Source organism: Tupaia chinensis, unplaced genomic scaffold (assembly GCF_000334495.1).
Source record: "Tupaia chinensis unplaced genomic scaffold, TupChi_1.0 Scaffold143824_1, whole genome shotgun sequence".
Taxonomy (NCBI): Eukaryota; Metazoa; Chordata; class Mammalia; order Scandentia; family Tupaiidae; genus Tupaia; species Tupaia belangeri.
Genome location: NW_006203674.1, coordinates 97272 through 116703, shown reverse-complemented (window position 1 = coordinate 116703; position 19432 = coordinate 97272). Strand labels below are relative to the sequence as shown.

At 38.6% G+C, this 19432-nt stretch overlaps 1 protein-coding gene and 1 long non-coding RNA gene across 5 annotated transcripts in view; one reads left to right on the top strand and one right to left on the bottom strand.

Annotated features, from left to right (window-relative positions):
- The window catches only part of LOC106733471 (uncharacterized), a 52469-nt gene extending 51072 nt beyond the window's left edge, over positions 1-1397 (bottom strand). Inside the window, exons 1-2 of one of the 2 annotated variants that reach the window (XR_003547307.1) lie at positions 1212-1397; positions 788-1055 (exon numbers count right to left, since the gene is read on the bottom strand). This is a non-coding gene — a long non-coding RNA (uncharacterized LOC106733471). The remainder of the gene's footprint in view (positions 1-787; positions 1056-1211) is intronic. The other variant, XR_001369534.2, reaches the window with a different exon arrangement.
- Positions 1-19432, top strand: part of NXPE1 (neurexophilin and PC-esterase domain family member 1) — a 30234-nt gene that overhangs the window by 4080 nt on the left and 6722 nt on the right. For 2 of the 3 annotated variants that reach the window (XM_006165206.3, XM_027767013.1), the window contains exons 3-5: positions 5557-5662; positions 14741-15477; positions 17357-17418. In XM_006165206.3, coding sequence (XP_006165268.1) covers positions 5567-5662; positions 14741-15477; positions 17357-17418 — 895 coding nt within the window. In that variant the 5' untranslated portion in view covers positions 5557-5566. The remainder of the gene's footprint in view (positions 1-5556; positions 5663-14740; positions 15478-17356; positions 17419-19432) is intronic. The other variant, XM_014582821.2, reaches the window with a different exon arrangement.

Genomic DNA, 19432 nt, shown 5'->3' with positions numbered 1-19432 from the left:
GTGTGTGTGTGCATGCCTCAAATCCCAAGAGGATAATGGAGGAGAAGGAACTATGGCCAAGCCATCCCCCCAGGGTATGATTTCCTTCTCTCTCTGTCTCTCTCTGTCTCTCATGCACCCTATAGAAAAAAAAGAAAGAAAGAAAGCAAAATAAGAAGGGAAAAAATAATAACTCTGAGAATTTGTCACTAGCAGATTTAGACTTATAGAGTATTAAAGATAGCTCTTCAAGCTCCCAAAATTGATCTCCAGATGACACCACAGAAATGCAATGAATAATGGGGGAAGGAAAAGAAAACTAAATGAATAAGGACTACATAAAACTATAAACTATAATAACATATAGTGGAATTTTAAGTATTTCTAGAGCTAAAACACCTGACAACTCATAGTCTCTGCAGATTGACTCAATTTTGTCTCAAGATGACTGGACAGAGCTAAAGGGTGACAAATGTGTCAGAGATAGTGGCCAGGTTTCTGTTTGGTGATCCCATTCACCAAGACAGGGAGAGAAGGAGGCAGAGGACGTTTAGGAAGAGAAAAAAATTACAACTGGACAAGTTGACTTTAAGATTCCTATGAGTAGGGGTATACTGATAAACCTGCTCTCCCAGGGAAACAAAAGGACAAAAATCTGTTTGCAGCTTTGGCTAACTTCCATGATGCAAATAATCATCATAGCCTATGTGGTCCACCAAGCTGTTATCACTAAAATAGGAGTTACAAAGAGATAATGGGAATATGCACCACAGACTCTCATAAACTAGCGTGACTGGGTTTAGCTCACCTCCACCAGTTAGGATTTCCAAGTAGAGATGCTGAAGAGACATCTGGAGATGCAGAGTATGAGGTAAGGAGAATCCAGGAAAGATACTGATTGGGGAATAAACGAGAGTTGGCTGTAAGGTTCCAAGAAGAATTCTGATTTGCAATTATTTTTGGTTCAGCAATCCAAGGTAGATTCCGCCGGAGGTGATTCTCTTCTTGCCTGTGGGCATCTCTGAAGAACTCTCCTCTGGAATATCCAGTCACCTAATGTAGGAACAGACAGACACCTGAGGAAATAGAACACAGCACAGCACACATCATAACAAAGATAGGTGCAGTAGACTGGAAGCACAGAGGAAAAAATTAACTAAAACTATTAAGGAAAAGACCAGTCAATACTCAAGCTCAAATTCAAACCATGGATGGGAGTTTTCCAAATTTACCAGGAAAAATGCTAGGGGTTGCTGGAAGTGGTGCAGCGAGGGAAGAGGTGATGAGAATTTGGGGTGGGTGCAGGCAAAGACCGAGGACCATGGAAGAATAAGGTTAGTTCAGAGCCCAACAAGGACTGGTATTTCTGCCACTGGATTCTAATTCAAGATATGGTTATTTAATTCATTTTATTGATTCTCTTTATCTCTAGTACATTCCGGACACCTGACAACACATGGAATAAGTACTCAATATGCTTTTTTCAAATGAATTATTAACATGAACTAAAGAAATCTGACCCAAGCTTGTTGGGCAAGTAGAAAGCTTTAGTCAAGTCAAAACAGGTGAATGCCTTTGGGGAAAACAGGGTCCAGTAAACTGTGTAACCCATGTTCCAAAATAGCAGAGCTTGGAGTTTTCTTTTATAGGGAAAATGGGAAAGAAGGAGGGTTACAAACATTTATTTTCCTCCAAGTGCTCATAACATTGGTTTACAGGAACAACACAAGTTTCGGATTGGCTTTTTATGTTTCACATATCATGCATTTCCGTAACATCGCTACAGGCCAGAAATGGGGTTACAATAAACAATGTGCAGTCTCTGGTGACTTTCGGGTATTTTTACTTTAATGCCACCTAGGCAGTGAATTCTTTGTCTAGAAGTGTCCTTAAACCATTTCTTCAGACAGGTGCATAGGGACCTAACAGGGACTTCATTCATTTTTCTCTGCCAGGCTAGTCGTAGCCAAACTTCCTCATTTTTAGATCATCTTTTAGTCTCTTCTCAAGGATTTATGTTGGTTAACATTACTTTTAGCACGAGTCTAATCAGGTTTCTAGGACAGCAATCTTTTGTGTCAAAACCCAGAATAAGCGGTCCAAGAAACCTCAACCAAATTGAGGGTTTCTTCTAAATTCCCTAAGAGTCAAAAGGTCACTATAAGCATAGCTCAGAGCCTTCAGGGAGGCTAATTAATTTCAAATACCTTACTAATATAATTTCCTTTCTCAAAATGAATAAACAAAATAAGCTTAACAACCTCTGAAAACAAGGTTGAAAATCTAAGATTGTTTTGTTTTTGTCATAGGGCACATGAGCTCACTGGAGAGAGACAGAGAGAGGGAAAGTGAGAAATAACCCCCTAAGAGGGATGGCTACACCCCAATATCTTCTCCTCCATTCTTCTCCTGGGATTTTTGAGTATGCACCCACATGTGCCCAGCATGATTTTGAATCCACCAGGTTCAAGACTCAAACTATGGTTGGCCATGTGGGAATCCAGCACCTTAACTACTGTGCCATCTGCTAATCCTGAAAGTCTAAGATTCATGGTAACCATGCTTCTCTTGCTCCACCTCAACATTGCTGAAACTTACTTATGTGCACTTCTCTCTAGGTAAGAAAAAAATTAATAAGATCAGATATTTTAACTCACATATTACAAAATTCACTTAAAAGTCAGAACCCAGACTGACTTTTAAGTCTAGGGAGAGATGTGATACTAAGGAGAGAGGTGGTACTCCCTTGACCCTGATTCATTTTTCTTGATTGACATGTTACTGGTACATGCTGAGAAAACATGACATCTCAGTGGACAGAAACTGAAGTCAGTCTGAAAAGCAGGATTCTATAAACTCCTCATTCAGCTAATATTATTTACCAGGAATTATGTACCTGGGTACACAATGCTGAAATAGACTTCATTGCCTTTTTTTCAATAACTGAGAGTCGGGAACCAGCAGTTAGCGTAATGGCTATGTCGCTGGACTCCCATGTAGTCGACCGCGGTTCACGTCCCGGACCCGGTGGCTTAAAACTCACGCCGGGCGCGTGTGCGTGCGTGCCCAAGATCCCGAGAGGAGAATGGAGAAGAAGGGATTGCGGCGTGACCATCCCCCCTGGGGGGTGATTTCTCGCTTTCTGTCTCTATGTCTCTCTCTGTCTGTCTGGCGAGCGCACGCGCCCTACAGTGAAAATCTCTCCAAAAAAAAAAAATAAATAACTGAGAGTCAATGATGGTAAAGAAAACAAATCATTGCAACAGCGTGTGTGACCTAGATTAGCGGTATCCCCATGTCCTCTCTCCTGCATTCATTCATTTTGTCCCAGTGCTAATCTGGACCCACAACTCAGCACCTCTATAAGTTTCTGCCCACCCCACCATGCTTCAGTAATCATTTGGAAGGCGTGGGTCAGTAGTAGGCAGTGTTTCCACAAGACACAGCACTGGGTGATGCATCTTATTTAAATCCATTTTTTCTCGGATCCCCCAAAGGTTAACTAGCTTGAAACTGACCTTTGTTCTCTGTCTTCCATTTTTGCATATAAAATATTTGTTTTCGTTCTGCATTGGCCAGATTTAAAACAAAGAACCTTTTTATGTTCCACCATACTTAGTAATAAAAAAGCTCTTCACATAATGTAGACATCACCAAGGATGTGGTAAGAAACAGAAAGCAGGGGCTTTACATCTTGCACCTCCAAATACGCTATTTAAAGCATATTTTAATAAAGCATATTTTACTTCTGTTCTCCATGACCACATTACCATAGGCATGGAGGGGAGGGGCTTCTCTCTCTCTTCCCTCGCTCACACTTTCTTCCCCTAACTAAATTTGCCAACCTTATTTTTCCTTTTTTTTTTCTTTTTCTAAAATACCTAGCTTTATTGGACTGTCTCTTCCTCATTACACAGAATAATTCAATCTCAAAGAAGTTTTTACTTTCAAATTTCTTACTTGGCACTTTGAAATAGAAATCATAAGGCCAGCCCCATGACCTAGTGGTTAAGGGAGCTGGATCTCAGATTGCTGATCACAGTTCAAACCCCAGCCCCAGCAGCTTGAGAACACACCAGGCGTGTGTACATGTGTACCCAAAATTTCCACAAGATGGAGAAATGGAGAGAGATTATAGTATGACCATGCCCCATTGAGATGTGCTTTCTTCCTCTTCCTCTTCCTCTTCCTCTTCCTCTTCCTCTTCCTCTCTCTCTCTTGCAAGTGCACATGCCCTCTGGCAATAATTTTTTTAATGTTTAGGAGGTCATTGTTTTGGACTAAGCTTCTGTTTTAAGCTCCAACAAATCAGACCAAAATGAAGTCATTCATGCTAAAATATTGTGTGATCAAACTGAAACTTTAAGGAAGCTGATGGGTCCCCAAAATAGACATTTTTTTCTGAAGCCAGAAGATGCCAGTCTACCTTAGCGGTATAAAGAAATAAAACTTAAGGACATTTTGTGACTTTCATAAGACTATGTACCTGAAATAGTTCAAAACACAAACCCAAACTCATTGAACTTTTTGTTTTATGAACATTCTAACTGCTCAAATACATTTCTCCTTCACCTAACAGACTCACTATCTCCACATTTTAAGATTAAGCAAAGTGACTTCAAGTGATCACGAGGTCATCCTGTCTCACTTATCACAGAACTTGCCAATCACCACTCTACAAAACTTACTACATCCCTCCTCCACTTTCGATTTGAGAATTTTTTCTTTAAAATCTCTAATGCCTTGGCATACATCATCAGATCAACTTGGATTTTGTGATGTCTAGGCAATAGCCCTAACTCTGACCCAAATAAAATATTTTGCATTACTTTGCTTCAGCCATCCTTTCTTAGGTTCCCATAACCAGCAAAACAATAGCTACCCACTACACATTCCTGCCCAGTTAGCAGAGTCAATTCCCTTTAAGGACATTTTACAGATTATATTTTATAACATAATAATTTTTTCAATTGCCAGAAGACACATGTGCTTGCCGGAGGGAAAGGGAGAGTGAAAGAGGGAGAAAGCACCCTTCAATGGGGCATGGCCACACCACAATCCCTTCTCCTCCATCCTGTTGTGATTTGGGCATGCAAGCACACACACACAGCATGTTTTCAAGCTGCTGGGACTGGGATTCAAACCGTGGCTGGCCATGTCAGATCTGGCTCCCTTAACCACTAGGCCATGGGGCCAGCCCCATAAGCATATCTTATGGTCTCATCAGCTATCACCCAAAAGACATGCTGAATAATAGTTTAGCAATCCAGGCCCCATTTCTCATTGTAATTAAGTATTACAAGAGAGAAAGTACTGAATACAATAAAAGAACATGAGGACATCTGATTCCCATTTCAGGTTCTGAAAGGAGGAAGCAACTATGCTAACCAAAACTCGCATGAAAAGTAGCCAGGAGGTGGGCAAAGGGGTTGGGGCTATGAGTTGTTGGTAATGAGAAGGACAGAAGAGAGGGGTTCACAAAGAAGGAATGAAGTCTCAGAGACAAATTAAAAATGAAGCAATGAGTGAGTACAAGATTCATTTATCACACAATTTCCATTGTGTCATCTCTCCTAGGGTACCCATCATGTCTTCAACTGCGATGCTTCAAAAAATGCTGGTGTTGATAGCTTTTTTAGCAGGGACCTGGATGATTTTTGTAATTTATCAAAACTCTGCAAAGGTAGGAACAGTGATGGATGTGAAGTCCTCACCTGTGTGACCTGTATCAAATCAGCCCTGGTCAACAAAGCCTGTCCCTCCTGCCCTACTTCAGTCTGCTCTCTTCTTCCTTTCTCCACCTCACTTCTCAGGGGCATGGTAGACATTTTCTCCACTTCCTCATTTCCCATGCATCCTCAGTCCATCCCAGTCAGGATCCCACCTCCCACATGCCCCCAAAATAACCTTTCCTAAGGCAACCAACTTCCTTGTCACTAAATAACTACGTTGTCTCTAAATCCACATGCTTATATTATGTGATCATTTAAATCCAGTTTGTCATTTTGCCTATGATTTCTTTTTCCATGCACAAGTTACCTTTTGTTTTCAAGCAATCCAGTCCCCCTATTGTTTCTTGATGTTCAGTCATAGTTAGAAAAGCTTTTCCTACTCTAAGATTATCCATGTTTTCTTATTTTTTAGCTTGTAGAGTTCCGTTGTCTATATTTAAATATCTGATCCAGTTTATCCTGTTGAATGGTATGAGATATTGATCTAGTTTAAATTTTCCATAGGTCAGTCTAATTGTCCTAATTCTCTTATTAAAAGTTCCATCCTATACCACCATTCACTTTGGTTGCTGACTCCATAAAAACTGAATTAAGGGCCAGCAGGTAACTTGGTGGCTCAGGTACTGGACTCCCACATGACCAACTATAATTTGAGTACCAGACCTGGTGGTTTGAAAACCATGCCAGGTGTGTATGCATGTGTGCCCAAAATCCCAAGAGGAGAATGAAGAAGGGACTGCTGTGTGGCCCTCCCCCTTGGGGGAAGGAGATTTCTCACTTTCTTCTCTCCAGTGAGCTCATGTGCCCTATTGCAAAAACTTAAAAACTAAAAAAAGAAAGAAAATGGAATTACCTGTGTGTGTGTGTATACATATATGTGATTTTCTATTCTGTTCCATTGTCTTTTTATTCATGCACCAAACTATTATTTTAATTGTGGAGATTTTACAAATAAGTTTTAAGATTTATTAGAGCCAGTCCTACCCATATCCAACATCCCTGCCTTTGTTTTTTTTTTTTGTATAGGCCAAACATTTTCTGACTGTTTTTTATTTATCCTTTCAAGTGAACTCTCTAATGATCTGCCTAGTCCAGAAAATATTGAGGATCATTTTGTTGTGATTTCATTAAGTGTATCAATTAACTTTGAAATAAACAGCACCGTTATGATGTTAAGTTTTTCTACCCAAGAACATGGTTTCTTTTCCATTTGCTCAATTTGATTTCCTTTAGTAGTGTTTTCTAAGATTTTCTCATATAAATCTTGAATGCTCATATTCAATTTACACGTAAGTATTTTACTGTCATTTTGCTATGAGTGTCAGATTGTCTCTTCAATTTTATCTTCTCAGGGTTTTGTTTCTATTTGTAAAGCCTATTGATTTATATAGGTTAATTTTATTACCTGCTTTTTTTTACTAACTTCTTTTATTGTTTCTAGTTGATATATTTGCATTTGATTTATTTTTTCATTGATATATTTGATTTTTTCAGATAAATAACCATTGCATCTGAAAATAAAAATTATTTTAACTATTCCTTCCCAGTTCAATGTCTCTGATTGTTTTTTCTTGTCCAGCTGTGTTAGCTAATACTTTGATTGCAGTGATAAATAGTAAGAGCAGTGAGCATCCTTGTCTTGTTCCTGATTTGGGCGGCAAAGTCACTGGTGTTTTCCACTAACTACTATGCTAGCTTTTGAGTTAAAGTACATATTTTATGTGTAGAAAAGGACTCATACATTTCTTTTTGAGTGTTTTTAATATGAATTTGTACTCATTTTGTCAAAGTCCTTTTGTTCATCTATACATTTATTATTGTATTTTTTTACACTAGCTGATGGATTATGGGCATAATATATATTATGTTTTGCACACACATGGGGTCTTCAAAAAGTTCATGAAATATATATTATAAAAAATTTAGGGAACCAGCAGTTAGCGTAATGGCTATGTCGCTGGACTCCCACGTAGTCGACCGCGGTTCGTGTCCCGGACCCGCTATAGTGAAAATCTCTCCAAAAAAAAATTTATACATCTATTTCACTTTTTTGCACCAACATCTGTATTTTAATTCCATTTCCCCATGAACTTGTTGAAGTCTCCTCATAAATATTATAAATATATATATGTGTATATATATATATACACATGCACACATTAAAAACTGAACCAAATTTGTGTTTCTGGAACAAAACTCTCTGGACCATGATGTATTATTATTTTCCAAGGCTTATTTGAATTCTGCTTGCTAATATTTTATTTAAGATTTCTGCCTCAATACTTGTAAATCTATAGTTTCCTGTGGTATAATTTTTATTGGATTTTAGGAAATATTTTAGACTTTTGCCCTCTTCATGATATCAATCTGGAAGATTTTTGCTTTGTTTTTGTTTGTAGTGCTCTGAAGTTATTTAAGTACTATGGGGATAAATTGATCTTTTAAAGTTGATAAAATTCCACCAATCTGGCTTGATGCTTTTCTATAGGAGTGATCCACTCTTTTTCTCTCTCTCTCTCTTGTTTTTGCTGCCACTTTAGTATCATACAGAATAATTTCACTGCACTGAAAATTCCCCTATGCTTCATCTATTCAACCCTCTCCCCTCTCCAAACTCCTTGCAGAAACTGATTGGTTTTCAAGCTCTATAGTATTGCCTTTTTCCAGAATGTCACATTAATGTAATCATACAGTACATGGCTTGTTCAGATTGGCTTTTTTTCTCTTAGCAAAATACATTTAAGATTCATCTATGTTGTGGCATGGACTGACAGCTCATTTTTCTAACTATTGAATATTTTTCTGTATGGATGTACTACAATTTGTTTATCCTTTCACCTACTGAAAGACATCTTGAGTGCTTCCAGGTTTTGGCAGCTATGAATAAAGCTGCTATAAACATTCATGTGCAGGTAATCATGTGGACATAAGTTTTCAAAGAAACTGAATAAATACTTACAAGAGCAATGACTTGATTGCATGGTAAGACTAAGTTTAGTTTCATAAGATACAGTTGCACTGTTGTCTAAAGTGGTTGTGCCGTTTTGGATTTCCACCAACCACGAATGAGAGTTCTACTGCTCCACATTTTCACCAGCAATTTGCATTGTCAGTTATTGTTGTTGCTGATTTCAGTTTTAGCCATTCTGGTTGATAGGTAATAATATTTCATTGCTATCTTACTTAATGTTTCCCAAACATTTAACATGACTTTTTATGTTTAGTTGTCATCTGTATATATTCTTTGGTGAGGAGTCCATTCAGATATTTTACATAGTTTTTAATTAAGTTGCTTTTTTTCTTATTGTTAAGTTTTTGTTTGTTTGTTTGTTTGTTTGTTTGTTTTTGAGAGATTTTCACTGTAGGGCGCGTGCGCTCGCCAGGCAGACAGAGAGAGACATAGAGACAGAAAGTGAGAAATCACCCCCCAAGGGGGATGGTCACGCCGCAATCCCTTCTCCTCCATTCTCCTCTCGGGATCTTGGGCACGCACGCACACGCGCCCGGCGTGAGTTTTAAGCCACCGGGTCCGGGACACGAACCGCGGTCGACTATGTGGGAGTCCAGTGACATAGCCATTACCCTAACTGCTGGTTCCCAAGTTTTAAAAGTTCTTGGTATATTTTGGATCAAGTCCTTTATCAGATATATATTTGACAAATATTTTATTCCATTCTATAGTTTGTCATTTCATTCTCTTAATGGTGTCTTTCATAGGTGAGAAGTTTGTTTTTAGTAAAGTCCTATTAATTGATTTTCCTTTTTTAGATTGTGCTTTCTATGGTATATATAAAATTTCATACACAAGTTCACACAGATTTTCACTTATGTTTTCTTCTGGAAATTTTAGATTTTATATTTAAATCTATAATGTATTTTGAGTTAAATTTTGCATAAATTATGTCTGTGACTAGACTCATTTTTTGCATATAAATGTCTATCTGTTCCAGGACTAGTTGTTGAAAAGATTACCATTTTTCCATTAAATTACCCTTGTACCTCTGTCCAAAATCAGTTAACTATATTTATATGAGTTTATTTCTGTGCTCTCTGTTATGTTCCCCTGATCAATTATGTCTATTCTTCTACTAATACCCACTGCTTTGCTAATGTAATTTGGTAGTAAGCCTTCAAATGAAGTCATGTGAGTCTTTAAATTTTGGGTTTGGGTTTTTGGTGTTTTTTTCAGAATTGGGTTGGCTATTTTAGTTGCTTTGCCTTTCCACATAAATTTTAGAAACAGTTTGTTGATATGTACCAAAAAAAATGGTTGGGATCTTGATTGAGATTACATTGAATCAATAAATCAAGTTGGTAAGAACTGACATCTTGACAATATCAAGTCTTTCGAATCTGTAAACATTGAATCTATCTACATTTACTTAGATCTACTATTTCTTCCATCAGTATTTCTACATAAAAATCCTGTGCATAATTTGTTATATTTATACCTAAGTACTTCACTTGTTTCATACTACTATAAATTTTTACTTTTTTAAATTTCTAATTGCAATTGTTTATTGATAGTATGGAAGAAAATGAATGTTATATGTTGACACCGTATCCTGAAACCCTGCTATACTCACTCATCAGTTCCAGCCATCTTTTGTAGATTCTTTTGGTAGCTTCTACTAGACAATCATGTCATTTGTGAATAAAGACAGTTTTGTTTTGTTTTTGAGAGGTTTTTGCTATAGGGCGCGTGCGCTTGCCAGACAGACAGAGAGAGAGATATAGAGACAGAAAACGAGAAATCACCCCCCAGAGGGGATGGTCACGCCGCCATCCCTTCTCCTCCATTCTCCTCTCGGGATCTTGGGCACTCACGCACACGCACCCGGTGTGAGTTCTAAGCCACCGGGTCCGGGACTTGAACCGCGGTCGACTACATGGGAGTCTAGCAACATAGCCATTACGCTAACTGCTGGTTCCCTGAATAAAGACAGTTTTATTGTTTCCTTTCCAATTCATTCATAATAATTATTTGAAGAACTATCAGTCCATCACAAGCTACTTGACTAAATATGAAACAGAACTCTCTTTTTCTCTTTTCATTTACTCTCTCACCCATCTTCTCATTTCTGATCTGCAATGAGAAGTTATTCTACACTATTTATTCATCACAGCATTTGGATTCTAATCCAATATATATATTTAGATATATGGATATATATGGCCTTGAAAGATACATAGTTATATGTTAGTGTGTATATTAATTTAAATTTACATAGCTTTTTAATTTTTTCACTCAAAATCAGTTTTTGAAATCTAATCATGTTGAATCTCCCCACCAAGATAGTGCTTATCTTTTACTGTATTTCTTCATAATTATTATTGGTACAGAAAAATGCTTTTGATTTTCTATGCTTATTTTATTTTCAACTCCTTGCTGCCTTTATAAGTTATAATAAGTCGATAGCTCTGATTTTCTCTGTAGACAATCACCACATCTACACAAAACAAAATAAAGAAGAGAAAAGGGGGAGGAAAGTCTGATTTTTCCCTTAAAATTCTTATACTTCTGAGTCTTTTGCTTCTCTGTATCATTTTATTGTTTAGGCTTTCTAAGATTATGTCAAACGTAGTTTCAGTTGGTGGGCTAATATCCTTGTCTTCTTAACTTTGGAAATGTTTAAGATTTTTCATTTATTAAATTTTAAAGCCAAATAAATGTTGAAATACATTAAATACTTTTCTGAGAACTGCAATCCCAGTCAGATAAGTTTAAAAACAATGAAAAATCATATATATATTTTTAAGTCATTAATGAATAAATTATTGGGTCATTGAGAAAGTCATGACACATTGTTTTTTATAGAAAAACATGTCAAGACTTTTCCAATGACCTAATTTTTTTTTTTTTTTTTGGAGAGGTTTTCGCTATAGGGCATGTGCGCTCGCCAGACAGACAGAGAGAGACAGAGAGACAGAAAGCAAGAAATCACTCCCCAGGGGGATGGCCACGCCGCAATCCCTTCTCCTCCATTCTCCTCTTGGGATCTTGAGCACGCACGCACATGCGCCCGGCATGAGTTTCAAGCCACCGGGTCCGGGACACGAACTGCGGTCGACTACGTGGGAGTCCAGCAACATAGCCATTACGCTAACTGCTGGTCCCCAATGACCTAATATTTTAAAAGATGTTTTAATACAGTAAAACAACTTTATAATCCTGAATTAATTCATACAATCAACCATGACAGATACAGACACACACACACACTCATCTATATTCGTCTATATAGATGCTCTCTGTGACTGACCGTAGGGTTATACCCTGAGAAATCCATTGTAAGTTGAAAATATCATAAGTCAAAAATGCATTTAATATACAAAACCTATCATCATAGCTTAGCTTAGCCTACCTTAAATATGCTTTCAGTGGCCAAAAGTTGAGCAAAATTCTCTAACACAAAGCCTATTTTTTTTTTTTTTTGGAGAGATTTTCACTGTAGGGCGCGTGCGCTCGCCAGACAGACAGAGAAAGAGAGACATAGAGACAGAAAGCGAGAAATCACCCCCCCAGGGGGGATGGTCATGCCGCAATCCCTTCTCCTCCATTCTCCTCTCGGGATCTTGGGTACACACGCACACGCACCCGGCGTGAGTTTTAAGCCACCGGGTCCAGGACACAAACCGCGGTCGACTACGTGGGAGTCCAGCGACATAGCTATTACGCTAACTGCTGGTTCCCCCTATTTTTTAAAGTATTAAATATCTCATAATTTATTGAAGACTATACTGAAATAAAGAACAGTAGTTGAATGGGGACTCAAATTATGCTTTCTACTGAATGTACCATCATAAAGTCAAAAAATTGTAGGTTGAGTCATCATAAGTCAGAGACCATTTGTATCTATCTAATCTGTCTATCTCCATATGGGGAAAGAGAGAATTTAAAGACCACGTTCACCAGTGAAAGAGGCCTCTATTGTATTGTATTTTGTTTACCAGGTTGTATTATAAAATGTACTCCCCTCTCATAAAATTAATTAGCTTTTCCTGTTATAAAAGTTAGGGATATCTGTACTCACTGAAAAAATCATCTCAATGTGACTTTTAGAAGTGAGAAAAATAAAATAATATTAATCTTCATGACAATTGTATTATTACTATTGTTATTTTATACATTCTGTGGCTATTTTCTGCCCTATTTTTCCATTGTGCAAAGTAAGACTTTTTCTTATTTTCCAGAGATATATGAGAAGATTGTTATCTGAGATTTTATTTATTTGTATCTGTTTTCTTGGTTGACTTTACCGAAGTTTTGTCCATTATCATAAGTTTTTCTGAAGATTCAATTTATGTTTTATTTATTTATCTATTTAGGATTTTGACATAGGGCTCATGCGCTCACCAGAGAGAAAGAGAGAGGGAAAGTGAGAAATCACCCCCAGGGGGATGGCCACACCATAATCCCATCTCCTCCATGCTCCTCTCAGGATTTCAGGCATGCACACACATGTACCCATAGTGATTATCAAATAGCCAGCTCTGAGACTCTTGACTATGTGGGAATCCAGTGCCTTAAGCCACCATGCAACCTGTGGGCCCTGTGTTTGGTTCATTTTTATTTTATCACATTTCTTTGTTTCTCACCTCTTTGGTTTATTCTGATGGTGAAACCCAATCACAAGGGTTTCACTGATTGTTTTCTAAAAGAGAAGGTTGACAATCACTTGTCTATAATCAATGTTCTCAAAGGTATCTAACTATAGGGCTGCCTGTGAGGCTTTTGAAAAACACGTTTAGTGTTATGACTCTGTTGATCTGGACTTTGGTCTGTGAATTATATTTTTAGAAAAGGTTGGCACGTATACCTTATTAGTAAGGGTTGCAAATGACTGAATCTGAGTACCTAGAAAGCTGTCTGGTGCTAAAAGTATAAGTAACATCTAAAGTTGTAATGATTTCTAAATGAGAAGTGAACAGGTTTATAGATGGTTTAGGGAGAAATGTGGAGGAGACAAGAAATCTAGAAACAGAAGGTCAGCTCCTAGAAGAAAAAGTAATTAGTCTTATCCAAACATACAGTCAAAGGCCAGCCCATGTTCCCATAGTGCAGTACATGGGGAAGTAGACCATCCATAGTCTACAGCAGTTCAAACCCCAGACACAACAGATTGAAAGATATGCTTGGTGTGTGTGCATGTGTGCCCCAAATCCTGACAGGATGGAGAAATGGAAGAAAAAGGACCGTTGCCTGACCATGCTCTATTATGTGTGTATGTGTGTGTGTGTAGGGGGGCGGTTCTTTCTCCTGTCTTTCTCTCTCTCTATATATATATATATATGTGTGTGTGTGTGTGTGTGTGTGTGTATGTGTACATGCACATTTGATGTGTGTGTGTGTGTGTGTAGCAAGCACATGCAATCTCTGGCAATTAAAAAAAAACAGAATGTAAGAAAGGGAACAGCAAGAACTAGAGAGTTAAAAACTAACTGTAACACGAAGCCATATTAATATGGAACATTATCCTCCCAAGAGTTATGAGAGGCCACTGTAGGGATTTAACCAAGGAGGAGGCAGGAACAGAGTTTTGCTTTACAAAGAATATTTTAGCTGCAATGAAGAAAATTAAATGGAAAGAAGGCAGGGCTATCTTCATGCAAACTGAGACAGTCTTTTTCCTTGAGATGACTACTATAACTCAGAAGATAAATGATGGTGGCTTGAACTATGATACAGTCAGGGAAGTAAAGACTATCAGGCAAAGGTAAAAGATATAAAGAAGGAGCACCAACAGAAATTACCTATTAGATATAAGCTGTACATGAAACAGAAAACCAAATGAACCAGCAGCAATTTATTGCTCCTGAGTATTCTCTGAGCTATGTATTTTGGATTTAGTTTAGTCAGGCATTCTCTAAAATATTGAAGTAAAAACATCAATGTTTACATTTTATTCAAAATTGTCAGAGCATTTAAATAATATTGATGATAACAAATAAATATGAAAATGTATAATAAGTAAAACTGATGAGGAACAAGTTCTTTTCCCAGTATGTCTCATTCTTTATCACTTCAGCTTTGGCCTGCAGCAAATGTAGCCATCTCCCTCCATCACCAGAATGCCTACCTGAAGTCCTCAACCCCTAAAATATCACCACTGAGCCTGTTAAAACCATCAACAGAAACTGAGCTAAGAATAAAGGAAATCATGGAGAAACTAAACCAGCTCATCCCACCCAGACCTTTCACTGATGTGAACACCACCACCAGTGCCACACACAGCACAGCCACCATCCTCAACCCTCGAGACACATACTGCAGGGGGGATCAGCTGGACATCCTGCTGGAGGTGAGGGACCACTTGGGACGCAGGAAGGAATATGGCAGGGATTTCCTGAGGGCCAGGATGTCCTCTCCAGCCCTGAAGGCAGGTGCTTCAGGAAAGGTGACCGACTTCAACAATGGCACCTACCTTATCAGCTTCACTCTGTTTTGGGAGGGCCAGGTCTCCCTGTCTCTCTTGCTTATCCACCCCAGTGAAGGGGCATCGGCTCTCTGGAGAGCAAGGAACCAAGGCTATGATAAAATTATTTTCAAAGGCAAATTTGTCAATGGCACCACCCACATCTTTGCTGAATGTGGCCTGACCCTGAACTCAAGTGCTGAATTGTGTGAATACCTAGACAACAGAGATGAAGAAGCCTTCTACTGTGAGAAGCCTCAACACTTGCCCTGTGAGGCCTTGACTCACATTACCACCAGGAATCGAGAAATTTCTTATCTTACTGCCAAGGAAAAAAGCCTTTTTGACAAGTAAGTACACTTTTAAATAAACTAAAAGTTGCTCCAAGGAAGAAGTATATTGCCACGTATGACCCTCTCAGATGTCTCCTCTATTCAAGGTTCTGATTAGATGTCCATACTTCTCTGATCCAGTTCTGTCTTCTAGTAGAGGCCTAGGGTGTGTTTTTTGTTGTTTTTAGAGAGATTTTTGCTATAGGGTATGGGCTCATTGGAAAGACAGAGAAAGACAGAAAGCAAGAAATCTGCCCCCTCCCCAGGGGGGCTTTACCATGCCACAATCTCTTCTCCATTCTCCTGTCAGGATCTTGGGCATGTATGCAAAAGTGCCCAGTATGAGTTCAAGCCACCAGAGCTGGGACTTGAACTATGATCAACCACAATGGAGTCCAACAACATAACCATTATGCCATCTGCTGGTCCTGAGACCTAGGTTTGACAAAACATGTGAATCACTATTCTGCCACATGGTTATAGATGTTCTGCTGAAAAAGGATTCCTTGATAAGTGCATGATAACGCCCAGGCTCGTTCATCTCTCCTTTCATGTTCCAAGACTCTGCCTCTTACATATCATTTGTATTCTTCCATTTCCCTCCATGCCTTGCACCGCTGTTCAAGTTCAGACCACCATCATCTCATCTTCATTACTAGACTAGGCTCTCAACTGCTTTCCCTTCTGCTAATAATCCTCTCTCTAATCCTTTCGCAACACTGAAGCCTGAGTAATCATTCTAAAAAGCCAGTTCCTACTGGTCAACTCCAGTTGATCTCATAATCAGATCCTCAGTATATGCTGCTCAAAACAGAAGAATCTGTCATATCCGCCAGGTTGTGACCCCGTGATTGCTGGAAACCTCTGGTAACAGGCCACCACAAACTCGGATATAAACATGTTCCCCCATCAATCCAGGCTACACCAATCCCAGGCTTTTTCTTTTCCTTGCTCACAAAAAAACAACTTCCTGGTCTCCCTATTGCCCATTGAGCTGGAAAATATTTCACTGCTCAGAAGGAACCATCAGGGTCTCTTCACAGGCCAATGTGAGGGTTTGTAAAGGGTATCTATCTGTCACCATGAAACCCAAAACTGAGCCAAGCCCGGAGACACCTATCAGTTGCTGAGTTTTTTGTTCATTCGCTAACTTTCTGTAAGCTTTCGGGGCTCAGTGCATCTCTTTTTCCCTTCCTATTCTGCCACTATCCTTTTTCCTCCTGGGAATAAGCTTGGTGATAGAGTGGAATGCTAGCTTTCTGCAATCCCTTTCTTAACAGTTTCCAAAATCAAGCTTAGAGTCTTTATATGCTAAGAGGAAGTAAGAGTGGACACAAAACATGAAAAAAAGCAGCATTTGTTCCAGAATCCTATCTAGTTATCCAATCTTGGAGTCCCTGACTCTCATTAGCGTAAGTAAAAGCATGGTTAGATTTGTTTCTTCTCTTTAATCTTTGATGGTACAACTCAGCAAGTCTCCTGCTACCCACTAACCATCCTTACGCATAAATCTCCGTAAGCATAAAAACATGCAGATCCTATCCCATCTCAGAATTGGACCTGAAGTGACATAACAGAGAATCTGGTACCATTTAGACCTGTTGTGTCTGGCACATGCATCCTCATTTTCTCTTAATCCCTTTCAAAGTTACACGACATAATTCTTTATTGAAGATGATGCACATGGTAATAGCCTTACTTGATTATCACACACTACATGCATGCAAACTATATTTTGTACCCTGCAAAGATGTACAATGGTTAAATGTAAATGAAAACTTATCAAATAAATTTTTATTTTTTAATTAAACATTATTTTTCACTCATGAGCAGGTGATTTGTGTTACCTGTGTTAGGTGGATACACAGTAGTTAATATGTTGTCCTATTTTTTGAAGGTCCAAAGTGGGAGTTGAAATGATGAAAGATCTTAAGCACATTGATGTCTCCCAATGTAACAGTAAGTCTGCGTTGTCTCGTGGTAGTACTTAATGGCACGTGTCTTACACAGAGCAAAGATTATCACTATTAACCCTACTAATTGTAGTTTTCCTGGAGTGTAATTCCTAGTAGGTGTCTATAGTGTCAATCATGCTGGATTTTAAAGAGAGAAATCAATTCAAGGGTATTATTTTGATCTCTGTTTATAACTGATTTCATCCTGATTTAAACAGAAAGAGAAAATACAGTATCCTACATTTATATTTAAAGCTGGGAGTTCATCCCCTAGAGTCTGAGGCACTGGGCAAATACTTTTGATGGATACACTCAGTCGCAAAGTAGGAATACCTGGGTTTTGGTTTCCTAAGCAGGAGATTGCTGGCATAATCTTCTAACTTTTAGTTGATGAATTTACCAATTTGATATGGAATTCCCATCTTATTACACATTTTAATAACAAACACAAAGCCATGTTACATGTGAATAAATAATATTTACATTACCTTATTAGCTTTTAGGTGACTTTCTATAAAGCCTGTCTTAGTTGATGGAGAACAATAGCATTATACTCATAATAACATTCAACTCAATAATATTATGCCAGTATTTATTCACTTATTCATAAATATTTATTGTTATCTAACAGAAAGCATTTTGAGTAAATTAAAAACAAAAGTGTTCAGTAAGCTTGCAATATAAAAGACATTCAAGTTAGGGAACCAGCAGTTAGCGTAATGGCTATGTCGCTGGACTCCCATGTAGTTGACCACGGTTTGCGTCCTGGACCCGGTGGCTTAAAACTCATGCCGGGTGCGTGTGCGTGCATGCCCAAGATCCCGAGAGTAGAATGGAGGAGAAGGGATTGTGGCGTGACCATCCCCCCGGGGGGTGATTTCTCACTTTCTGTCTCTGTCTCTCTCTCTCTGTCTGTCTGGCGAGCACACGCATCCTATAGCGAAAAACCTCTCCAAAAAAAAAAAGACATTCAAGTTAGCAATGCCATGAAGGCTGCAGAGAAGCAAAAGGGTTTATGTTAAACTTGGTCTTTAGCTGATCCTTAAATGATAACTGGAATCAGAGGGTGGAGTAAAAGAGAAACCTCATAAGGAGCATATGAAGGGTTGTCATATTCAAATTAATAATATAGGGACTCAATTAAATTTGAGTAATTTCTAATTGCCTATGCACTTCTAAGTTGAGATAAAATAAAAATATTGCATAAGAAATACTTAAACAAAAATTATTCTTTGTTAAAAGTAATTCAATTTTTTTTCTTTTTTTTGGAGAGGTTTTTGCTATAGGGCTCGTGAACTCGCCAGACAGACAGAGAGAGACAGAGAGATAGAAAATGAGAAATCACCCCTGAGAGGGGATGGCCACACTGCAATCTCTTCTCCTCCATTCTCCTCTCGGGATCTTGGACACACATGCACACGCGTCTGGCATGAATTTAAGCCACCAGGTCTGGGGCTCAAACCACGGTCGACTACGTGGGAGTCCAGCAACATAGCCATTACGCTAACTGCTGGTCCCAAAAGTAATTCAATTTTTTAAAAAGATATTGCCATAGAGCATGTGTGCTCACCAGAGAGAGATAAGAGATAGAGAGAAGGAAAGTGAGAAATCACCCCCCAGGGGAGATGGCCACCCTGCAATCCCCTCTCCTCCATTCTTCTCTTGAGATTTTGGACACACATACATGTGCAGTCTGGCGTGTTTTTTGAGCCACCAGGTCTGGGACTCAAACAACTCAGCCGGCCATGTGGGATCCAGCACCTTAGCCTCCCCACCACCAGCTAGCCCCCAGAAGTAATTTAAATTTAATATGATAACCTGTATTTTTTTTAATGTGATAGTGCTAGTCATGAGCAAAATGATCATAGACTTTGTTCAATAGACAGTGGGGATTAGATGGTAGAATGTAGCAAAGGATGAGGCTTGAAAGACAAGAAGAAACCAAATCATGGAGATTGTCAAGTGCCAGTCCAAGAATTTCAGCGTGTTCTCAATAGGCTTTGGAGAGTCATAAATGC